This window comes from Marmota flaviventris, chromosome 10, assembly GCF_047511675.1.
Source record: "Marmota flaviventris isolate mMarFla1 chromosome 10, mMarFla1.hap1, whole genome shotgun sequence".
NCBI classification, from domain to species: Eukaryota; Metazoa; Chordata; class Mammalia; order Rodentia; family Sciuridae; genus Marmota; species Marmota flaviventris.
The window spans coordinates 104,633,505-104,656,204 of record NC_092507.1 but is presented as its reverse complement, the minus strand read 5'-3'; the positions used below and the strand labels follow the sequence as shown (position 1 = coordinate 104,656,204).

Here is a 22,700-nt window from a genome sequence, read left to right as displayed (position 1 = left end):
TAGACTGAATCCACTAAGACTTTCATGCTAAACCGAGGATTTTAGTAAGCAACAGAAAAAAATTCATCATAAATTTCCTATTGAGAGGATGACACAACAAAAATGGTGCTAATGAGAATTATTCTGCCCTAGAGTACTGTATGCAGCAGTGGTAGAGCAAAACAGAAAATCAAGGCAAAGAAAGATCATAGCCATTATAAATAATGTAGGCATGCAGTGATGTTATCCTCAGTTACTGCTGGTGTATGTATACAAGCCTCCCAAAATAACCAATCAGACAGTCTTAGGTATCCCATCAGGTGTGGGTGGTTGGGGGTAGGAACAGAGGATGGTTATAAAATTCGTCCATAAATATCTGTTAATTTTAATCAATCTGAAAGCAATGGCATGGATAATTCAAAACTATCCAAAATTCCTTTAAATTTGAATGATCATTATCAGACTGTATAAATTATAATTGCTTACTTCAGCTACTGGCATTACTTATGTTACTAAAAAGACCACTGGTGGAACGTGTAGAAGAAAGCTACCAAAAACATTATAAGGAATTAAATAAAGAGACTAAAAACTGCTCAAGTTTGAAAATGCAAAAATTGGCCTCAGATTTTTACTTTTTGGTCTAGTAACACATTTACACAAATATTATGAAATTCCAGATAATAACAATATCATCATGTAAGAACTGGAAGTATGAAACGCTAAAGTTTTAATTATTGGAATCTAGCAATGTCTTACATATAAGCATCATTTATTTAAACCAGCTTTAGTAAGATATGCTAACTTGAACTGACATAAACTAATTCATTCTGTTTTATTACTATTACTAAATGGTAAATATAGCTATAGTTTCACTAAGTTGCTTAGGGACTCACTAAGTTGCTGAGGCTGGCTTTGAACTTACAATCCTCCTGCCTCAGTCTCCTGAGTCGATGGAATTATAGGCACACCCTACTGCACCTGGCTGTCCTGATTCTTTACACTTCTATGGAACACTAAAATACAGAATTGTGGCAGGGCTGGGATTCAAATGCAAGACCAATAACCAAAATCTAGGCTTTAGATCTCCTTGTAAAATGCGAAGTTATCCAACCTCCCAAAGGAATTGTCATTCAAGAAAAATGAAGCTTAGATTTCTATCTTGCAAAGAATGTCAAAATACAGGACATTCCTCAATTAATTTATGTTGAATAACAATATATAGTACTATCACAGAAAGGAATCTGGTAAGAAGACAAGGCTACCCAGGAGAAAAGTAAACCTCAAACAAGAAAGTGGAGCCTGATGAAATGTTATGATAAGACAGTGGGCTAGGAACCATACATGCCCTCCTTGTACTTCCCCAGAATCAGTAATATCAAGCAGAATAGATTTAATGGAGTTCCTCCAACATTACCTGAAATTCTGTTCTTTGAGTCACATGGAGGTTAAGAGAAAAATATCCCTGTGTAGGTTTAGCAGTGATTATTTCTCAAATCAGTTTAGTATAAAATACATTAATCGGGTAATTTTCTTGATGTCTACCTATTATATAGTAGAAAAATGCCAAGTGGTGAGGACTACAGACCAGGAAGAAGGCATAAGACTAGGCAGTCAGGAAACAGTGTGCAGACAGAAAAATAATATCAATAAGTAAAAATGAAAATGGAATAGGAGAGAAAAAAATTGGGAGGTACCAAAGGCTAATTTCACTTTACAATCTTCCTTAACTCTAGCATGAAACCCTCTCTCTCCTACCATCCGTGATGTTGTCATTTTAAGTCTTATCCCAGACATCACACTTGATTCTGACCAAACTAGTATGATTCCAAACAAACTAGCCAGCCTCCCTGAATTAAGTGTAAAAATTTTGGGAATATTTTATGGAGTAATTCAGATGTCAAAAAATAAAAACATATGTTATATTTTATACAACCCATACATATTCTGTTTATGTGATTTTAATTAATTATTTAATTAATTAATGACAAATAAACAATGTCACATCTTTCTTCCTTACTGGACTTTGTTCTCAAAGTTTTAGATTAAACAAAACAAAATTAAAATAGTACAATTAACTTTGCTTTAATTCACCTGGGTAAAGTCATTTTGTATTTGTGGTTATTTTTTTTAAAAGAAGTTTAAAAAAGCCAACTCCTGGTTAAAACACACATGGCAGATAAGTTCAAATGGACATCCATTTTAATCTCCTCCATCTCTATACTTTTATAATTCTTACTAACAACGAACTTCATTCTAATAATTTCTCTTTTTCCCTATCAAATTGGGAGCACAAGCTGAAGGGAAAAAAATGGTATTTGTGCATTCTTTTTTGAGCCTTTCCACTAATGTGAAGCTCTTCTTCAAAGGTACAGTGCTGCTTTCTAGTTTACAAAGTGTTTATTGGTTAATGTAAGTTTGGTAAGTTTTTTTCGGCATTGGTAATAGACCAATTCTATCACCAGAGCCTTCTGGGTAGAGTCTAAATTACTAGGCTAAATAGCTGCAAAATTAATAACACTTAATGACAAACTATAAAACTAAGTATCATGGAATTGTAAGCTACAGAAATGAAAATTTGAATAGGTTAATCCCAGAAATATCTCGGAAGTAAATTTTGGACTGGACTTGAAGAAGTAAACAAACACTTTGGCTGTAACAAAGCATCCATACTGGGTACTAATGAGACATGAATTTGGGAAGGTAAGACTTGAGAGAGTTGTTAGTTGTTGCAAATTAGAACACAGAATAACCACAGCAAGGAGAGAACACAATGCTCTGTTGGATCAATTGTCTTAAAATCTAAATTTTCAGAAGCCAATATAAATGTTTATCTTACAAGAAAGCATAAAATAACATCAACTAAAGATAAATAGTTTGAGTTTTAAAGACAAACATTTCTATTTTTGTTCCCATTTAAATTAGTATTACTTCTAGGTTTGATACTGACAACTGATAACCTAGTTAGTTAAATCTATCAGATAGAAACTAAAATAGCAAACTTTCACTCCTTAGAAAATCAGTTCCTAACCCAAAGCAAATGAAAAACCTGTTTGCCCTTCATACTACTATCCAGTAGTATGGATAGTAGTATTGGATAGGATATTGATTCAGTTCTGGAGCCTATATTATATGCATATAATTTTACCACTTATGTTGAAGTTTAGCCTAAGTTATATAAGCTTGTCTACCCTTTTGAAGTTCAGCTCTTATTTTTAAACAAATACATAGCAAAAGATGAAATTTTAGAAAATTGAAACAAGCCAAAAACTGAATTCCTTAAGAGTATGGAACTTAACCCATTCCCTTTTGTATCTCTGGACCTGGCATGAGGCTTAGCGCATAGTAGGTATGCTAGAAACACTTGCTACTTAAATGCAAAGGCATTGTCAAATAACGTTAATGCTTGGAAGAATTCTAAGCTACTTTCCCAGACCAAATTCTGCAACATTATAAAGTCCTAAGTGCCACACTAACTTTGTAATCCAATCAAACACACCAGAAGTATCATATTCTCTGCATTTCTGTTTTTAAAGTTGACACCAAGAGATTTTAGCCACAAATGAGTTGGTAGCAAAACTTGTTCAGTTTCCAAAATTCAATTTATTCCTAATTATAAAATATAATCAAATTAGAGTCCCACACTAATGATAACCTGTATGCAGATCCAAGATCTACCAATAACTACTAGCTACATAATCTTGAGCATATTTTGCCCCAATCCTTGGTTTTCTCATCTGTAAGATGAGAAAAAAAAAAATAGGCATTTAAAAGCCTTCCTTGGGAAAATGCCACTTACTTTGAAATACATAAAAAATAAGATAGACTACTGGACAAATAGAGGAATGTATTAACACATAATCAGCAAGTAAAGAGAACAAAATCTAGGTGGTAGGTGGTAGATGTACTTCTCATCACAAAAACAAAGAACAACAACAAAAAAAAAAACCCTGATCATTCCACCCAACCACTGGTCTTTCTTATTCCTGGAAATGGTATCACCAGCACCCCAGTTGTGCTCAAAGCAAAAATCTAGACATGATCCTTAAGTCCTCTCTTTTCCTCATTGCAATCAATCAGCACATCCTGTCAGTTCCTCTTTTAAAACATATTTTGAATCTATCCAATTCACTGCCACTACTATTAATAAGAGTACAAGCCATCAGTAATTTTCACCTAATTTAAAAGGTCTCCCTTCTTCCACTCTTGCCCACTTCCAAGTCACAGTAACTTTTCTTTTGCAATATGTAGGGGAGGTACTGGGGATTGAACTCTGGGGCACTCAACAACTGAGCCACATCTCTAGCTCTATTTTGTATTTTATTCAGACACAGGGTCTCACCTAGTTGCTTAGATCCTCCTGCCTCAGTCTCTCGAGCCACTGAGATTACAGGCATGTGCCTCCATGCCCGACCCAAATCACAGTGACTCTTTGAAATGTGTAACAATATTCTTCAACTTTATATTTCCAGTGGCATTAAAAATAAATAAATAAATCCAAACCCCTTACTGTGGTTTACAGACCCCCCACTGATCCATCTACTGCTTTAATTTCATACAAACTTTCTTGTCCTCAATAACTAGGTGCCAGCTGCACTGATCTTTCTGTTCCTAGGTTTTTACACTGAGACCTTACCATTTCACAATGCCCTCTGCCTAGTAAATTTCACGTGGCAGACTCCTTCCTTCCAGTCATTCAACACATAGATTACATGTCCCCTCCTAAGGAGGCCCTCTGAGAACACTCAATCTAAACAAATTTCAGGTGAAAGTGTTGATGAAATTCTCATTCACGTTGTAACATTTTAACAATGGGTTAATCTGCCACAATTAGGCAATTTTTCACTCTTCTATTAAGTTAGAAATTATCATAAACTAGGCATGGAAGCATGCAGCCTATAATCCCAGCAACACAAGAGGCTGAGACAGGAGCATCACAAGTTGGAGACCAGTTTGGGCAGTTTAGCAAGACCCTGTATCAAAATAAAAAATAAATAAATAAAAATGGCTGGGGATGTGGTTCAGCGGTAGGATACCCCTGGGTTCAATGTCTAGTACCAAAAGAAAGAAAGAAATTACCCTGAGAGATTATCTATTGGCTTTTCAAAGAACCATTTCCAATTACTTGTTTTAAGATGACTTTTTTTAAAAAAGGGGTTTGATTTACTAAATATTGTCTAGTTGGAATCTCTAAAACATGGGTACCAAATAAAAAGTAAAATGTTATCTATCAGGTTTCTGGAATATTTTCATATTCAGAAATAGGAAAAAAACATACATTCATATTTTGGGGTAAAGAGCACCTCCTGAATAGCTAAACCTGGACAAACTAACAGAAAAGAGAAGAGTAACACCTATGTTTACAACTGACCCCAGAGATTGGACGATTCACAATGGAGAAGTTGAGGAGCACTGTAACTGGCTGGCAAGATGGAAACAAAGCCAGCCCCCCACTCCCCCACCCAGCCTTTGGAAAGCTGAGAAGCGTGGGAGAAATGATCAGAGTAAAGAGAAAACAAAACTGGAGAGATGAACAGAGAGAGCTGCTGATCAAAGGCAGCAGAGATTGAGGCTTTGAGCTACAGACGGTCAGATCTATATTCTGTACCTTAGGAGTTCCTGAAGGCACAGACAGGAGCTGCAATAGTAAAGAGACAAAGACAACCCATGCCCCAACACTCTCTACCTGATGACTGAGCATTTAAACAGTAAAAAAAAAAAAAAAAAAAAAAAAAGCTATTCTATGTACAAGTAATTATAATAGTCTATACTATATTTATGGATGAAATTGTCATGGAATAAAAAAGTATTTATAAGAGACATTTCTTAATAGACACTTCAATCTTATTCTAGTTAAGTGTTGAGGAAAGGGATATGAACCATATACATACAAGCTACAAATGCCTCCCTGGAAATTCTCTCAGCAGAATCATACTTTGGCCTGGCATCTTTACCTATATCCCTACCCCAGAAAATATGAACCCAAACTTGTAACATACCTTCCTCTTCATGAGAGGAAGGCACATAAGGATAAATGAACAAACAAAATTCTAGAACATTCAAGTTAGTAACATAGTAATTCACAATTTCATACAATTATAAGAACAGAAAGTAAATAGACTGAATTTCTTGGAGACCAGAGCTACAGGATAATTCTATGGTGATTCTGAACTTTGGGAAAAGGAGTATGTGGCCCTTCCCTCCTGAGCTCTGCTATTAACACCACTGAACTCCACATCAAGCATCGACTTTCTCTGCTTACACATAAGTTTCATGTCTCCTTATTTTAGTTTGTACACAATTGATCATGGTCTCTTCCAACCTTGGCTCTTCCCTCCCTACCCCCACAATCAGTGATGTGTTTTGGTAAATGTTAATGACTCCCATATTCAACTGTCACAACAGTGAAAACAGAGCTAGGAAGGTTAAGTGCAGCAGCAGACCATTATACAGTATTTCTATCCAGCAGATGCAATAAACACAAAGGAACTCTAAAGTACAGACAATAGTAAAATAATTAGGAATCAACTAATTTTTAGTATTCATTACCTTTGGTTTTCATGTAATTAAAATTTTATGACACTTAACTCTTAATAATGGCTGTTTGACAATTGACTTGCAAAATTTCTGGGGAAAAAAATTTTTTTTTCTAAAAAAGAAAAACCTGGCTAGGGATGTGGCTCAGTGGTAAAGCACAGGCTTAGTTAGCATAGGTAAGGTCCTGGATTCAATCCCCAGTACCACACAAAAAATAAAATAAAATAAAAATCATTTAATCTGTTCAATTTTATCCAGAATAGCTGATTAGGTATATGGGGGTAAGTAACATTATTAACAATGACAAATCATAACTGTATATATTCTGGGGTATAATGTGATGCTTTGATATATGTAAACAATGTTGAATGATTAAATCAAGCTCATTAACATATCCATCACCTTGCTTTCTGTTATCGTGTTGGTGTCCCCCGCCAAAAGCTGTTAATGTAGGAATGTTCAGAGGTAAAGTGATTAGATGAGAACTGTAATCTAACCAGTACTAGTTTGAATGGACTGACTGGGTGGTAACTATAGGCAGGTGGGGTGCAGCTAGAGGAGATGGGTCACTGAGAATGGAAGGGTGCATCTTCCCTGTGGCCACTCTCTGCTTCCTGACCCCACCATGAGCTGAGCAGCTTTCCTCTGCTGGGCCTTTCCCCTATAATGTGCTGCCTCACCTTGGGCCCAGAGCATTAGAGTCAGCCATCTATGGACTGAGTCCTCTGAAACCATGAGCCCCAAGTAAACTTTTCCTCCTCCAGGTTGTTCTCATTGGGTATTCTGGTCAGCAATAAAAAACTGACTAAAACACTTCCCTATCAATATTATGCTGAAAAATTTGAAATTTTCTCTGTCATTCTGAAATATACATTATGTCAGGAAAGCTTAGACAGGTCCCCGCTCATCTTTTTAAGCCACTGAAATCAAAGGTTGTTGACCAGTTGAATTAGTTGCTTTGGTCAAGGTACCCTCCCCCCCCTGGATACCTGTGGGCCTGCAGGGGAGGTTCAGAACAAATGACATAAAACATAGATGGCTCAGCAGCCAATATGGTAGAGAGTTCTAATACAAGTTAACCTAGTACAAAGGTCACTACAGAAGTTAAAAATTCACTAGTTGAAATTATCATTTCAACTACAGGCTATTTCAAAAGGGAAAACTCCCAGAAATGACATTAAGTTATCAAGAATAAGCTGTGATTAAAATATTATGTCTAAGAAGATAAGTGTGTGGAAAAGTATCAGCTGGTACACAGCACCCACTTCCTTATGGTATGCCTTCCTGAAATGCATTAGTTTTTTCCAGACTCCTTTACAGCTAGTATGATGGTCCAAATTCGATTCAACTATTAGGATGCTGGACCCAAGATTCAGAAGGCAGAAGTGAAGCACAACCCCACTGGCCTAGAGCTTTTAGCTGTTTTCAGCTTGTAAACAAGGTCATAGACATGGCAGCATCTCAAATCCAGCTTTCAACTAAGACAAAAAGTAGAAAATTTCCAGTTACGGATGGGAGCTTCAGCTAAAAGGTTTAACAGTGATAAACCAACGTGGACTATACTCTTTAGTAAAGTTATTAAATTTTTAGGAATTTTACAAGTAAGCTGTTAAACACGGCTTTCACTAAGAATTAAGTTGCATAAACTTGCATAAATTACATTTAAAACAAAGGACAGATACTCAAAAATAATCATTTCCTAATTATTTTATGACCAATGGCAGAAGCAGCAGTAGCCAAATTCAACATTCCTGCCTCTGGTCACTAGTTCATGGGCATCAAGGAGAAATCCTCACAGCGTGTTGGATGCTATGTTTCACTTCAAGCAATTAAGACAACAGCAGCAGTGGCTGTTGTGTTCCCCTTGACCACAGCTACAGTGGTATTTTCTTGCCCTCTTTCACAGGCAACCTCCTAATTGCCACTTTCCTGACTATGGCAGAGGTGGAAGTTCCCATGGTGGGTTGTTCCAAGATATCCTGGAAGTCATTCTCGGCCTGATAGTCCTTTCAAAGATTCCCTACACAACTAATTCCACACATTGCATCTCTCTGTTTCCCACACTGAACCCTGACTGACACTACAAAAGAGTATATGACAAATTGATTGTAGAAATATTTTATTTAAGTCTACACTCATGCTGTTCTTTCACATACGAAGAGCCCAAGGAAGCCTCTATCATTCCCATTAGTCCTATCTAATGAATAAAGACTCCCAGAAAGGCCACCTCAATACCCTACCTTCAGCTTTGCCTCACACCAGTGAGCACTCAAGCCTCTAGAGGGCCTGAGACATCTACCCAACTTGCATCAGCAGGAACACAGACCCTCATTTCAGGTACATCAACCCTCATTACAGCCAAACAAGTTTGAGGATGCCAAGCCCAAAGTGACCCTTACAATTCATCTACTACATCCCTGAGCATCCCTGAGCCCCAAAGTTTATGTTCTCCCATTGCATTCCCTTTTTAGTCACTGTGGGGGTATCGGAGGATGAAAGCACAGCTGACTGTAATTCAGATCCACGGAGAGGGACAAGAAACAGCATTAAAGTCTACCCCACAGCAGCAACTAGTCAGAAGGATTGTACTGAAAGCATTCTAAAAATCTCTTCAATAGAAAAACTATTTTCTCAAATAACCAACAAGAAGAAATACTTAAATATTCAGCTGTTACACCAGCTAACAATTTTATAACTGCTTAAATCTTAACCATAAGCTACACCATTATGTAAGGCTAAATATGCCTTGGAAATCTGTGGCACATAACAATTAAAATTCTTTTCTTGTGTTCCAACTTCTAAGTTACCACTGCCTCTAACCACATGCATGCATGCTGATGGCCTAACAAACTGAGTCTAGCACATTACTCTTAATTCCAAAAGAATGCAGATTTCATAAAGAAACAGGGTATGTTTTAAAAGGTTTCCCCATCACCACCAATTGTTTATATAAATTCTTATGCCAGAAACTAAAATAATGAAAGGAACCAGACAATCTGGGCTCTAGTTCATGCTCTGCCAGTTTCATATTAGCCTCCTGCACTGCTATGCCTCAACTTCTTTATTTGAAGACTAAGGGTACTGATTGGATTGGTATGGTTCCTTCCAGGGAGTTACTGACTTTAAGCCTAAATAGAAAACAGCACAAACACTTAAATAATAAGAGGTGGCAACAGTCTACAACCTGCTTTAACTGCCTCTTCAAAGGATCTGTTTTAGTGTATAGTATTTGAAGCCTGCAAAAGAAGAGGTCTGCTAGACTACAATGAGTTATTCTTATAAATTCACTAAATTTTACTTAGCAACGTATACTTGAAGAGTCTGCATACTTACAAAAGACCACTAATTTCAAAATACATTCTTTCCTGTATCCACCAGAACATTTTCTAGGCTACCTATCTCAAGATAAATGTGCTAACAAACACCTACCTGGTGAGTGAATTATACAGCAACAGGATAGGCAACATGAGAACAGGTATTATTTCCAGTATCAAGTACACAATTTTCCCAAGTATATTTATCCTAAAAGTATCTAGACTTTTACACTCAACTACTGAAACTATTCTCTTACAAATGAAGAAAGAAATAAGACTTTCCATTTGACTAATAATCCTTGTGAATAACTATTTCATCATGCAGTTTAGCTATGCAGATTAAACCACATCACCACGAACTTTGTTTAGAAACAGAACCAAGCAATGAAGCTTTTATTTTAAGCACTTGCCCAATGTTTTACTGCATTTAACACCCACTCAAACAATTCAAAATTGTAGGGTTTTTCCTTTTACTAGAGAAAGGAAGAATGATTTTTTTTCAGATATCATGGACAAATATTCTATCAAAAAATGAAAAAGAAAGCCTTAATGTTGCTTCTGTTCATAAACCTCCCTGTGTAAACTCTGACATGTTAGTGCTGAACCTCAGTTTCCTCATATATAAAAGGAGATAAGATAACACCTGACTAATTGCTTTACAGAAAGATGTAAATGCCAACATACACATCCTTCTAAACCAAAGACTGGACAATGACTTGACACATGATTGTTATTCAGTAAATGACAGCTAGTGTATCCTGACAAGTCCCCAAGTCAGAATATTCTTTAGATTATTCCTTAGACTTAGAGCAAGATGGTCAGACTTGGGGTTGCCAACAAAGAGAGGGTAAATTATTATTTCACCCATCAGCATTAGTATGACAGCTCTAATTAGCAAATCTAACTCTATTTAAAGAAAAGCAAATGTGTATTCTATCCTAAATCCAAATTACTGAAGTTGGTAAAAAGTATCCTTAACTAAAAAGAATAACATTTTGACAAAGTGTTCTGGCAAAAGCTACTGAGATGGGTTAAGATACAGTTCTGTGAACAGAGGTATGGAAGACTACATTATTTTAACAATTTCATAGCTTGCTTAATCAATATGGGGAATATTGGATACCTCTAGTTATTACAGGCATTTGCAGTAGAAGCAGTAATTTTCCAAATATGGTCAAGACATCCCAAGAAGGCATCAACAAACTTAAAAAACACAAAGTCTCTGTTATTATTCTTACTGGCAAATCATACCCAATTCCATTGATGACCATTTTTATGTACAATAACTGTATAAGTGTATTTACCAATAACCTACCAACGTTTAATATTCACTATTGGACAACAGCTGGCAAAACTCCTAGTGTGAATGTTATACATAAACTAAAGGTTGATATTAAAAGCATTGTTTTTAAAGTACCAAAGCTAAAGACATTAATACAATAGTTAGAATAAGAAACTAACATAAAATGATATTCAGAGCATCAACCCCTCTCCTTAACTCTCCATCCCTACTCCAAGTACCTCTGTTCCCCCAGAAAAGACAGAAAAAAAACAAAAGGAGTCAGAGTTTTTCCTGCAATGTCTGCCAAATAATTATTTTGGTGATTCAACAGGTTCCATATTACACCACGCCTAAGTAATGTGTCCAAGTTTAGGAGTCAGTGAGGTAGTTCCTTTAGGCATAACTTCTATGAGATCATAGTTAAAAGGTATCATTAGAAATAATACAATAATGATGCTGTCTCAATTTATGTTTAAAAAGAGTATTGTTTAAAAGCAAAACATACTAGGAAGCAATTAGTTTAGAATTTCATCTTCAAAATGGTAGAATAATATTATTTTACAAACTTCATTGCTAAAGTAGACTAATAATCATTTTCTCAATGCCAAGGTAATGAAATGATCCTCCGAAGTATTCCATCTACCTAAGAGCAAGCAGCATTGATGCAGAGAATCTCCATTACTGTTTAAAAAAAAAAGAAAAAAGAAAAGTTACAGGGAGTTCTTCTGTGTACCTCAAGGTATCAACATCTCAAATACTGTTGTAGGGTATAGGGGTTTCTGGAGATTGAACCTAGTGACACTTTACCACTTTTCCCCAGTCCTTTTTATTTTTGTATTTTGAGGCAAGATCTTGCTAAGTTGCTTAGGGCCAAAGTTGCTGAGGCTGGCCTTAAACTTGCAGTCCTGCTGCCTCAGTTTCCCTGGTCAGTTGTTATTACAAGTATGTACTATCACATCAGCTCAACTTTTATATCTTAGTTTTTTATATATAAAAGCAGTTTTTATATTAAATATTCCAAATATTACATTTGAGTAAAATAATTGACAAAAAAAACCAATGCCTCACTTTTTGTCTACAAAATATATCTGTTTTTATTTTTTAAATGATAATTTTACTGGGCATGGTGGAGCATGCCCATAATCCCAGCTGCTCGGAAGGCTGAGGCAGGAGGATCGCAAGTTCAAAGTCAGCCTTGGCAACTTAGTGAAGCCCTAAAACACTCAGTGAGACTCTGTCTCTAAATAAAATACAAAAAAGTGTTGGGGATGTGGTTCAGTGGTCAAGTACCTCTGAGTTCAATCCCTGGTACCAAAAAAAAAAAAAAAGAGCTAGTGATGTGGCTCAGTGGTTAAGTGCTCCTGGGTTCAATCCCCCGGTACCAAAATAATAATAATAATAGTTTTACGACTACCATGTACTGCTATTGGCTTCAAAGTAGGAGAAATTAAATGTTTTAAGAGCAGCCATTTCTGGAGTGTTGTCATGTTAGCATCCCATCCTTTGAGGAACTGCCCCTCACTTGTTTCCTGGGGTTCTGCTACAGTTATTAATCACCCTAGGCTATCTACACCCAGCCGCAAGAATGGACATGTCACTCAGGCCTGGCCAATCATGGTATCCCAGTGCATTCTCTCCATAGTAATTGGTACCAGAGGTAACATAAGGTCTATCAAAATCCTATGTGAAATCTGTTTTGGACATTAGAAAAAGGATGAGATGCTTTAACAGTTCCATTTGAGAATTCAAAGCTACTTTTCCTGCTACACTAAAAGTCTAGCCAAGAAAGAAGCCAACTCCAGAGACTACAGAGCCAAATAATAGTGCTGGTGACCATCACTTGAGAACAGGAACTTAGCTGTTTCTGATCTATGCCTGGATTTTCATATGTTTAAGTCAATAAATTTCTTCTTGACCTAAACTAACTTTAGTAAATGTTGTCTTGCTGTAGAATTCTCACAACAGGCATGTGAATTAGGATTTTTTTTTAACTTTCCTGTTGAGGTGTACAATACAAGATACTTATTGCAAACTAGATAACCATACCAAAGAATAATATCATTCCAAAACTATTCATTAAAGTGGATTTTTAAAAGTTATTTAATTGGAAGAAAAAAACAAAGACAATTCAACTTAACTCTGTTTAAGTTCAGAAATAAGCATTTACTAATAAACAAATGCTTATTTTTTCCTCCCTTGTATTTTCATTCATAAAACTACTTCTCTTAAATATCATGTACAGTAAAATCCCACTTTTCATAGTCATATGTAATTACCAATCAGAACAAAGAGCTAAAGTGTAGCCACTCACAAACTTTCCTGAAGCAAGAAAAATAATTATGTGTTTAAAATTCAATGAAAAAAAAAAAAAAACTGTAACAATAGCAAAGAAGCTAAGATTCCAGAAAGTATGAAGTAGGTCCATTACTGTTCACATTACAAACTCGAGAAAATAAAAAGATAGTCCACTAAATAGAACAGATCATAACTACTAACAAATTGGATCTTAATAGTTTTTTTAAATCACTAAACTCGGGCTGGGGATGTGGCTCAAGTGGTAGCGCATTCGCCTGGTATGCACGAGGCCCTGGGCACCACATAAAAATCCTCAGCACCACATAAAAATAAAATAAAGATGTTGTGTCCACCAAAAACTAAGAAATAAATATTTTTTAAAAATTCTCTCTCTCCCTTTAAAAAAAAAATAATAATAACTAAACTCAACTACAGCAGCAAAGTTTAGCTCTTTATATTTCTTACTGAGTCTCTAAAACAGTATCTCTAGTTGTGTTAATAAAACAAAGTACATTAATAATTTATACATGTAATCTGTCCTTTCCTGGGTATTCAGATATATCACAAGTCAAGTTATCGTCCTCAACCCGTCTGCCCTAGCCATAGGATGACTGAAATGGTGGAGGGACTTACTTCTCAGAACCACTGTGAAAGAACTCAGTGGCTCAATCAAGATAAATTATTTGAATAGCAGAGAAAAAGAAATATAATGATGCCACTCTTGCAAGCCGATCAGCTGTGACTACAACTAAAGAGAAACTAAGGTTAAGATTGAAAAATATTTTCAGGTCCTTTTTTGCAACACTAGCAAATTGGCTTTCCCCATAAAACTGACCAGGGTTCCAAAACAACTGAAATAAGCCTATTAACCAAAAAGAATAGTACTAATGGCAATATTTTAGCTACATAATGGCTTAAATAAAAATACTCATAGTACTACATTATGAGTTGAAAATGAGGCTAAAGACAAAAAGATCATTAAGCCCCTTACCAGCACTATTGCTAGAAGAAAACACATTTCAAGTTCCAATTAAAAAAAAAAAAACTTATAGGGGAATTCATAATGAAGCAACCTATACATTTAAACAATTAATGATTTTCCCTCTACTTTGTAATTATTCTATAATGTAGATTTTATGCTTTTGTACAAAATAAAAGCTTTTCTATACACACACACACACACACGAAAAACTACTGAAGCCAGGTGCAGTGGTACTTGCCTATGATCCAGCTACTCCAGAGGCTGAGGCGGAAGGATAACAAGTTCGAGGCCACCTAAGCAATTTAGTAAGGAGACCCTGTCTCAAAATCAGGGATGTAGCTCAGTGCAGTGGTGCAGCACCCCTGGGTTTAATTCTCAGTACAGCAAAATATATATATGGGGCGGGGAGGGGGGAGGGGGAAGAAAGCGGACGGTGAGGGAGGGGAAAGACACCACACTGTAGACCTTTCTGTACTGAACGTTCTTGCCCTCTTGTTTTTCTCTTCCTCTGCTTCTTACAAGCTACTATGAAAAAGATCCCAATTCTACTCTACCAAAACCCATCCATCTTTCAAGGCCAGGATAAGTTCAAAATTCTTTACAATTCCCTCCAACCAGCCAAGTCAGATAATAAGGGCAGGTAGTAAGACCCTACCAAGATATAAAAAAGAATGAAACCTATCTTTTACCTCACTTACACATGTAAGTTCCACAAATTCATTATGCACACCCAAGTTAAGATAATGTCTTAGAATTAAAAGACACATTTGTAATGAAATATACCTATTTATTAAAGCAAATCACTCCATCTGGTATTTGATCAAAAGAAAAGAAAAAAAAAAAACCAGCATCTGACTGCAACAAGGGTGACACAGAGGTCCCAGTGCTGTACTTTATGGGCAACTTAAGAAGTTTTGAACAAATAATTTTATATATTTGATTTCCTTCTTTTGGAGACTTGAGAACCCAAATCCTTGCTAAGATATAACTCCACAACCAATTTTTAGAATAGCACACTACAGAGCCAATTAATGAGTCTAGTTTTCAGCAGAATTCATACAACTTACCTAGAGTTTTTGTTTGTTTGGGGGTATTGGAGATTGAAATCAGGGGCGCTTAACCACTGAGCCACATCCCCAGCCCTACTTTGTATTTTGTTTAGAGACAGGGTCTCACTTGAGTTGCTTAGCACATTGCCTTTGCTGAGGGTGGCTTTGAACTTGAGATCCTCTGTCTCAGCCTCCCTAGCCACTGGGATTAAGGTGTGCACCACAGTACCCCACTAGAGTTTTAAATACTGTGAGAAAAGTAAAAAGAATAAAACCTTTCCTATAAGTATTTGATACCAAAGAGTTCTTAAGCTCCCACAAAGCAGATGACCTCTTAAAAACAGAGACCATTTCTGACTCTTCACCACAGTTGCTACTGTGGTGCTGGGGATCACACACAGGGCCTAGTACCTATTAAGCAAGCATTCTACCAACAAACTAAGCTCCCTGCTCCTAACTCATTTTATGTCCCCAATATTAGGTCAGTGCTAGCACCTCTCAGAGGAGGTGGCATCAGTCAGTGCTGAGGGAATGAATATGTGCCAATAGTATAACTTTTCATTCTCTCTTGATAAAGTCAAGCAAGCACCTTCTCTTGGAAATCATTCTCAATAATATTCATTCTTCTCATTCTTCAGAGGAAAAGAAGAACAAGGAATGGATTTGCTTCTCTTCCCCCCAAAACAAGTCTCTTTACAACACCAAGCTCCAAGCTACTGAAAACCACGGTCGGCAACAGGTTTAAATTCAGAGCATCCATTCTACCAAAATATAATATTTCAAGAAACATTTTCTTTAAACAAAATATGAGAATGAAAAATAATTACAAATGGCATAATTCTCATCTTTAATACCACAATACTTATCCTATGTAAATCATCAGAAACTGGTTTTGAAATTTATAGTTTAAAATTGGTAGGTACTATTAAAATAGTTCAAAGATGAAATTCTCCCATAACACACTCCAGAAACCCTGAATAACCAGGACATTTACAAAGCACTTGGGGGTTACATAGTAAAAACGCTGTATCAGTTTATTCACCTAAGAAGACTAGGCACTGGCTTCATTAAGTCAGATAGTGAAACAAATTTAGATTTGTTTTACCATCAACTTATGTAAATTAGTGACCAGATTTTTTAAAACTACTGAAATCTGTCTCTCATTGTATTTTTTTTAATATTTATTTTTTAGTTGTAGCTGGGCACAATATCTTTATTTTATTTATTTTTATGTGGTGCTGAGGATCAAACCCAGGGCCTCGAATGTGCTAGGCGAGTGCTCTACTGCTGAGCCACAACCCCAGCCCTCACAAGAGGTTGTATTAAGGACCTCAGAGAAAAAATAATGTATATTCCTCAGGAACAGAGAGTTGTGTTGCATGAAAATCAGTTTTGGCAATAAACGGAAAAAAATTTTTAAATCATCTGAAAAGTGATAGGGCCAAATGTTAAATGTGTATACCACTAAGATAGAAAGTAATCAAAGAATTTGGGCTGGGGTTGTAGCTGGGTGGCAGAGCGCTTGCCTCGCATGCATGAGGCACTGGGTTCGATCCTTAGCATCACATTAAATAAATAAATATTTTTTTTCTTAAAGTAATCAAAGAACTTTTTAAAGTCAACCAAGGAAAATAAAATTTACAGACTAAATTATAAGAAGTTTGGAAGTATGGGCAGGATTAATAAAGCAACCAGAGTATAATACTAAAAAAATGAACAAAATTAAATATACCTAATATGTTTAAATATAGTAAGTATTCCTACAATATAATGGACAGAAAAAAAAGTTTAAATACAAGAATGTTATAATGGAATAAAAATCAAAATTTAAGCAAATCAGAGTTCTGGTGATATGATATAAGCCCATTACTCATTATTAAAGGTATCAATGAACAGAGTCCTGAACTTTAAACCCCTGAGTTATTAAAACTCTTAGAACAACAACAACAAATTGCTACCAAGAGCTGGAAAAGCAGGAAAGTTTCACATTTAAAGTTTATCAAAATTTGATCCTGTTTTCACTAACAAAGGAGCTATCTCACCAATTCTCTAGTTTCAGTTGTTTAAAGAAAGGCAAATGTAATTTGTTACATTGCAAACAGGAGGCTAGCAATTAACTGTCGTTCCTCTTACTCTTCTTCAAAAGATACAACCACCAAAAACAACTGGTGAAAATCCTAAATTACACACTAAACAAACAAACAAAAAAAAAACTAATAAAAAGATCCAAGAGTTAAGAAAAGAAAGGCAGAGAGTTTTCATTATGTGCATATTATAAACATTTCTTAATTTAAGATATTTAGTAATGTTTCTTCACCAATGGGGAATGTATTTATAGGAAGGAGTTAATTTTAACACAATCCCCTTAGAAACTAGATGTCCCAGCATCAGTGATTAAAGACTTTTACCTTTATCTAATTAACATTGTACAAGTTCTCTTTCAAATTCATTTTTATTTAAACAAACTATACCATTTTTCCCTGTGGTACATCCCTAGATGTAAGACTAGAGTTAGGGCTGGGGATGTGGCTCAAGCGGTAACACGCTCGCCTGGCATGCACGGGCGCTGGGTTCGATCCTCAGCACCACATAAAAATAAAATACAGATGTTGTGCCCACCAAAAACTGAAAAATAAATATTTTAAAAATTCTCTCTCTCTCTTTCTCTCTCTCTCTCTTAAAAAAAAAAAAAAAAAAAAGACTAGAGTTAGGGGAATTAAATGCAAAGTGTGCACGAGGCAGTAGAGGATGACTCCATGTACTGACTGTATCACTACTTAACAACCTCTGGAATAAACTACATAATTTACAACTACAGAAATATGTATTTAAAGGTGCACTAAGAAGCAAATATTTGTGTGGATAAAACTCTGCATGTTCACCATTTTGGAACAAAATTAACTTGTCTCCTTAATGAAGATAGAAACTGGTTTAATTATATACACTGAAGTATAATCAAATTAACTGGACTGGGGTTGTGGCTCAGTGATAGAGCACTTGCCTAGCAAATGTAAGGCAATGGTTCGATACTCAGCACCACATAAAAAATAAATAAAATTATTGTGTCCTTCTACAAATAAAATTTTTTCAAAAAGAAAATCAAATTAACTAATCCTGGCCACAGGACTATATCATGAAACAATTTCAGCAAAGGTCTAAAGTTCAACTTCCTTTACTACTGGAAAAACACAAAGTTCAAATTCAAGTGACAACTTTTCTCTTGGAAGAAAAATAAACACACAGGGTCATAACTAAGAAACAGGTGACAACTTTTGCCAATGAATAGAAGGCACTAAAGATTCTTCTAGAAGCAGGAAAAGTCCTGATGCTGAATTCTGTATTAACACTAAAACAATAAGAAATTCCCCAATTCTCCCAAGAAAAGTCTTAGATTAGGAACCAAATTTTAAAGAGCTATTTTTCACTTACCCATTAAAGATTATAACAAAATTTTTAAAAAGAAGGAAAAAAAAGCTCTAAATCAAAACCTGAGGCACTGACTGCTAGAGAGAACCCTCATTAAATGATTTGGTTGATGGTACGGCTCTGGCTGCACTCTCTGACTAGATGAAAGGAATAAAGAGAGGAAGAATCAATGCTGCAGCAGCCACGTCCTATACCGTCCAGTTCATCCTTCTGCCATGAACTTTGTCAGAAGCCAATATGAGATCATTCCCCATGAATATTACATCTTACAGAAATGGTTACATTTCATTCTTACAATATGCTAGCTTCTAAATGACATGTTGTGAATACAGTTTAACAAAGAGTTACCAGTTGAGATAAGAGACAGAGTGGGAAGTGCACTCTACAATACCTTATGAAATTGAAAAATCCATTTTACAAAGTTTAAAGGGAAAAAGTGAGCAGAGGAAATTTCTTTTTAAATCTCTATACTCTGTATGTTCACCCTTTTCTAAATGAATAACATCAGTATAGAATCTCTGCCACCTCCCGAGATAATATTTATGCTGTTTTTAAGGAAAACCAAAGTTCTACAAATAACCTCCTCAAGTTCTTATTTAAAGTCTTGTGTTTAACCTGCAAAAAATCTGTTTCATAATAAATTTTATTTTTAAGCAAAGCCAGTTAATATAATACCTAACATGAAAAATCAAAATTTTTAAATGACAACTTGCTTAGAAACAAGAATATTAATTTCAGATGACATAGTGATTCCACTGTGACAGACACAGTGGAATCCACTTGAAATTAATGATGCAGAGCCTATCATAAAAAAAAAAATAAGTATAGTATTCAGACTTATTAATGATCATAAAACATGCTGCAGCCATTTAATATGCTATTCCCTTCATTTTGGCTAAATATTTAAAATAGGAAAGTGCCTTTGGTTGTCAAGGGGGCAAAATTTTATTTCTATAAAAATGGTAACTTCAGTTTGGGGCACCCAGTATGTTTACTCAACACAATTAACACCACTGCACACACTCTAAACCTTGAAATATTTTCTTAAATTTCATGTAAAGGTTGAAAAATGAATAACATACAAACAAGACTAATGCTAATTAAAGAGCTATCTCTTTAGTCTTCTAAAAGAATCAACATCATTTGGAATACACCAGCTTCCTTCCTCATCAACTTTAAGACTGTTTTTTACATGAGAATTATACTCTTAGCCATGTCCCAACTAATCAAAACAAAGCAATGATGCAGATGTTCTCTTGATTCACTGACTCATGGGATCTGAACTAAATGGCACCTAGCTAGTAAATGCTGCCTATATAGTACTTTGTATATTACAGACGTGCCTACTGGCTGAATTACAACCCCATAAGTCTCTTCTGTACCCTTCACATATGGCTTTAGAAGTTAGGGCTAAGAAATAATCGTACAACTTGAAAACTAAAGGCTGTTTAAAGTCAGCCAGAGTTCTAAAAAATATTAACAAAACTTCACATAATCCCATTAACTTAAAATGAATATGACAGAATAGGCTATATAAAGAAAAATCTTAAGATTGTAGGTCTATGTGAGTGTGTGTGTATACATACCCACAATACACATATGTATACTGCATCACAAACAATCAGTTCATGTAAAGCTCAAGGACTTTTAAAGATATTTCCAAAGTTAGCTGCTGAGAATGAAAAAAAAAAAAAATGTGAGGGAGACAGCATGTTAAATTCTTATGCAGAATTTTCTCGCATTTTGCAATGAAGGGATGAACTGATATCTAGCCCATGTCACTATTAGATAGCTCATTGTTATTTTTTACACTATATATTAATAGAGCACATTCAGTTTGATTTCTAATAACGTTGTAACCATAATTCACCTACAGACATCTCAAATGACAGAACCACATTCTACCAATGCTGAAACAACAACATTCTCAACAATAAATTCATGAGACTACTACATACTACCAGATCTCACTGTACGCAGTCTGATCAATGGTTTGAAACTGGCAAGTAGGCTATAAAGGTAACGTGCTTTGCTGCAGATTTTACTAGCATAAAGACACCACAGCAACAGGGGATCTTTTTACCTACCGCTTCAACAAATTCTGTAAAATCAAAAGCTTTACAACAGCATTTACATGGCTAGGCACTTAGATTTTCCTTCAAAACCCTGACTCTATTCACCAGCTCCCCGCAAGAGCACACCACTGCCACAAAAAACATATTGCATACCCTCGTCGGTACCCAGACACCTGAACCACTTGGACTGACAGAGTTTGGCTGTCAGCTCCGAGACATCTGCTGGTGTGCAAGAAACACTGAAAACAGCTAAGCCCTCCCAGGTATTCTAAGTGGTAACCTTGGCACCAACTGTCTCCAATAGTAAAGACCTTTTTCCCTGTTGGAAGATGTACAAGATTTCACACACACACACACACACACACACGCGGGGGGGGGGTCAATCTTAAGGCTCTTTTTCACAAAGACAGCCGCAAAGGACTGGCATTCTTTAGTCAAAAACTCTTGTCTGCGTTGGGAAACAGATTATGAATTCAGGAAACCCAGCTGCCCGTTGCAATTTGGTGACAGCTCGCAGAGCAGCCCAGCCAAACCAGGGCTCAGTTTTCCTACGGGCAAAATGGGAATCACCAGCGACACCCCTCCCCCTCGCCAGGGGTCAGGCACACCCCAGAGGTCTCAGAGCACCCGGGACGAGAAGTGGTGGAGGTTGCCGCTTCTCCAGGACCACCCCCTACCCCGCGACGGACAGGCAGGGCCCGGTACCTGGCTTCACCGTCTTGAGACGGATGGGCTCGCGGAAGTGGCGGATGACAGCCAGGGTGTCCCGGTTGGTGAGCCCGCTGACAGGCGTCCCGTTCACCTCCAGCAGCACATCCCCGGGGCTGGGCGCCTTGCCCGAGACGACGCAGCAGGTGCCCCCGCCGGGCTCCTCGCGGAGCCGCCCCAGGTAGGGGAACTCGCCGCGCTCAGCGCCTCCCCGGATCTCGGCGCCGAAGTCGCCCGGGGGCCCGGCCCAGGACACCGCGCACTCCTGCACCTTGCTGAGCCAGTGCTTCTTCTTCTTCAGCGTCTTCGACATCCCGAACCCCGCTGCACCATGGGGGAGACCCCGCGCGGGCGGCCGGGGCGCCGCTCCGGCCCCTTCTCAGCCCGGGGCCCCGAGCGGCCCACGCAGCCCGGCCAGGGGGGCCTCGCCGCTCCGGCCCCCCTAGACCACAGCCCGCTGAGGGTCCGGCCGCTCCGAACCCCGAGACGCCCCCCGGACGCCCCGCCTGGCCACGCTCCCCGGGGCTGGCCGGGCTCTGCAAGGGCCACCGCGGGTGAGGCTGAAGAAAGGAAACGGGAATGGTCCCCGGGCGGTTCCAGCAGGGGTTTCGGGCGGGGTCACTGCCGTCGGCTGGCCCCCGGGCTTGGCGCCCGAGCGGCGGGAAAGGCTGAGGCAGGGGGGCGGGGAGGCCGGGGAGGGAAGAGCCGGAACGGGAAAAATCCGTCGGGGGCGCGCAGAAGCGCGCGTAGAACCGTCGCCGGATCGACCGCGGCCGCTGCGGAGCCGGAGCGAGGAGACCAACGCCTGCCGGAGCTGCCAGGAAACTGCCGCTTTCAAACCCGCCGCAACCTCCTCCTCCCTCTTCCCCTCCCCCCGCCCTCTCCCATCCCTCCACCAGAGCCCCGCCCCCTCCCACCGCGCAGCGCCCGGCGCGCTGCCGTCACCGACCCGGCGCTGGGGAACGAGCCCGGCACTCTACCCTCGCGCCGGGGATTGGCCCCCGGCGGGAAGGGGGCGGATCCTCTACGGGAATGAGGGCCGATGATTGGTTGGTG

The 22,700-nt window shown here is 37.9% G+C and overlaps 1 protein-coding gene across 2 annotated transcripts in view; it reads right to left on the bottom strand.

Moving 5' to 3' along the window:
• Positions 1-22,482, bottom strand: part of Magi3 (membrane associated guanylate kinase, WW and PDZ domain containing 3) — a 245,468-nt gene extending 222,986 nt beyond the window's left edge. For both annotated transcript variants that reach the window (XM_027940221.2, XM_027940223.2), the window contains exon 1: positions 21,642-22,482. In XM_027940221.2, coding sequence (XP_027796022.2) covers positions 21,642-21,957 — 316 coding nt within the window. In that variant the 5' untranslated portion in view covers positions 21,958-22,482. The remainder of the gene's footprint in view (positions 1-21,641) is intronic.
• Positions 22,483-22,700: the final 218 nt, after the last annotated feature.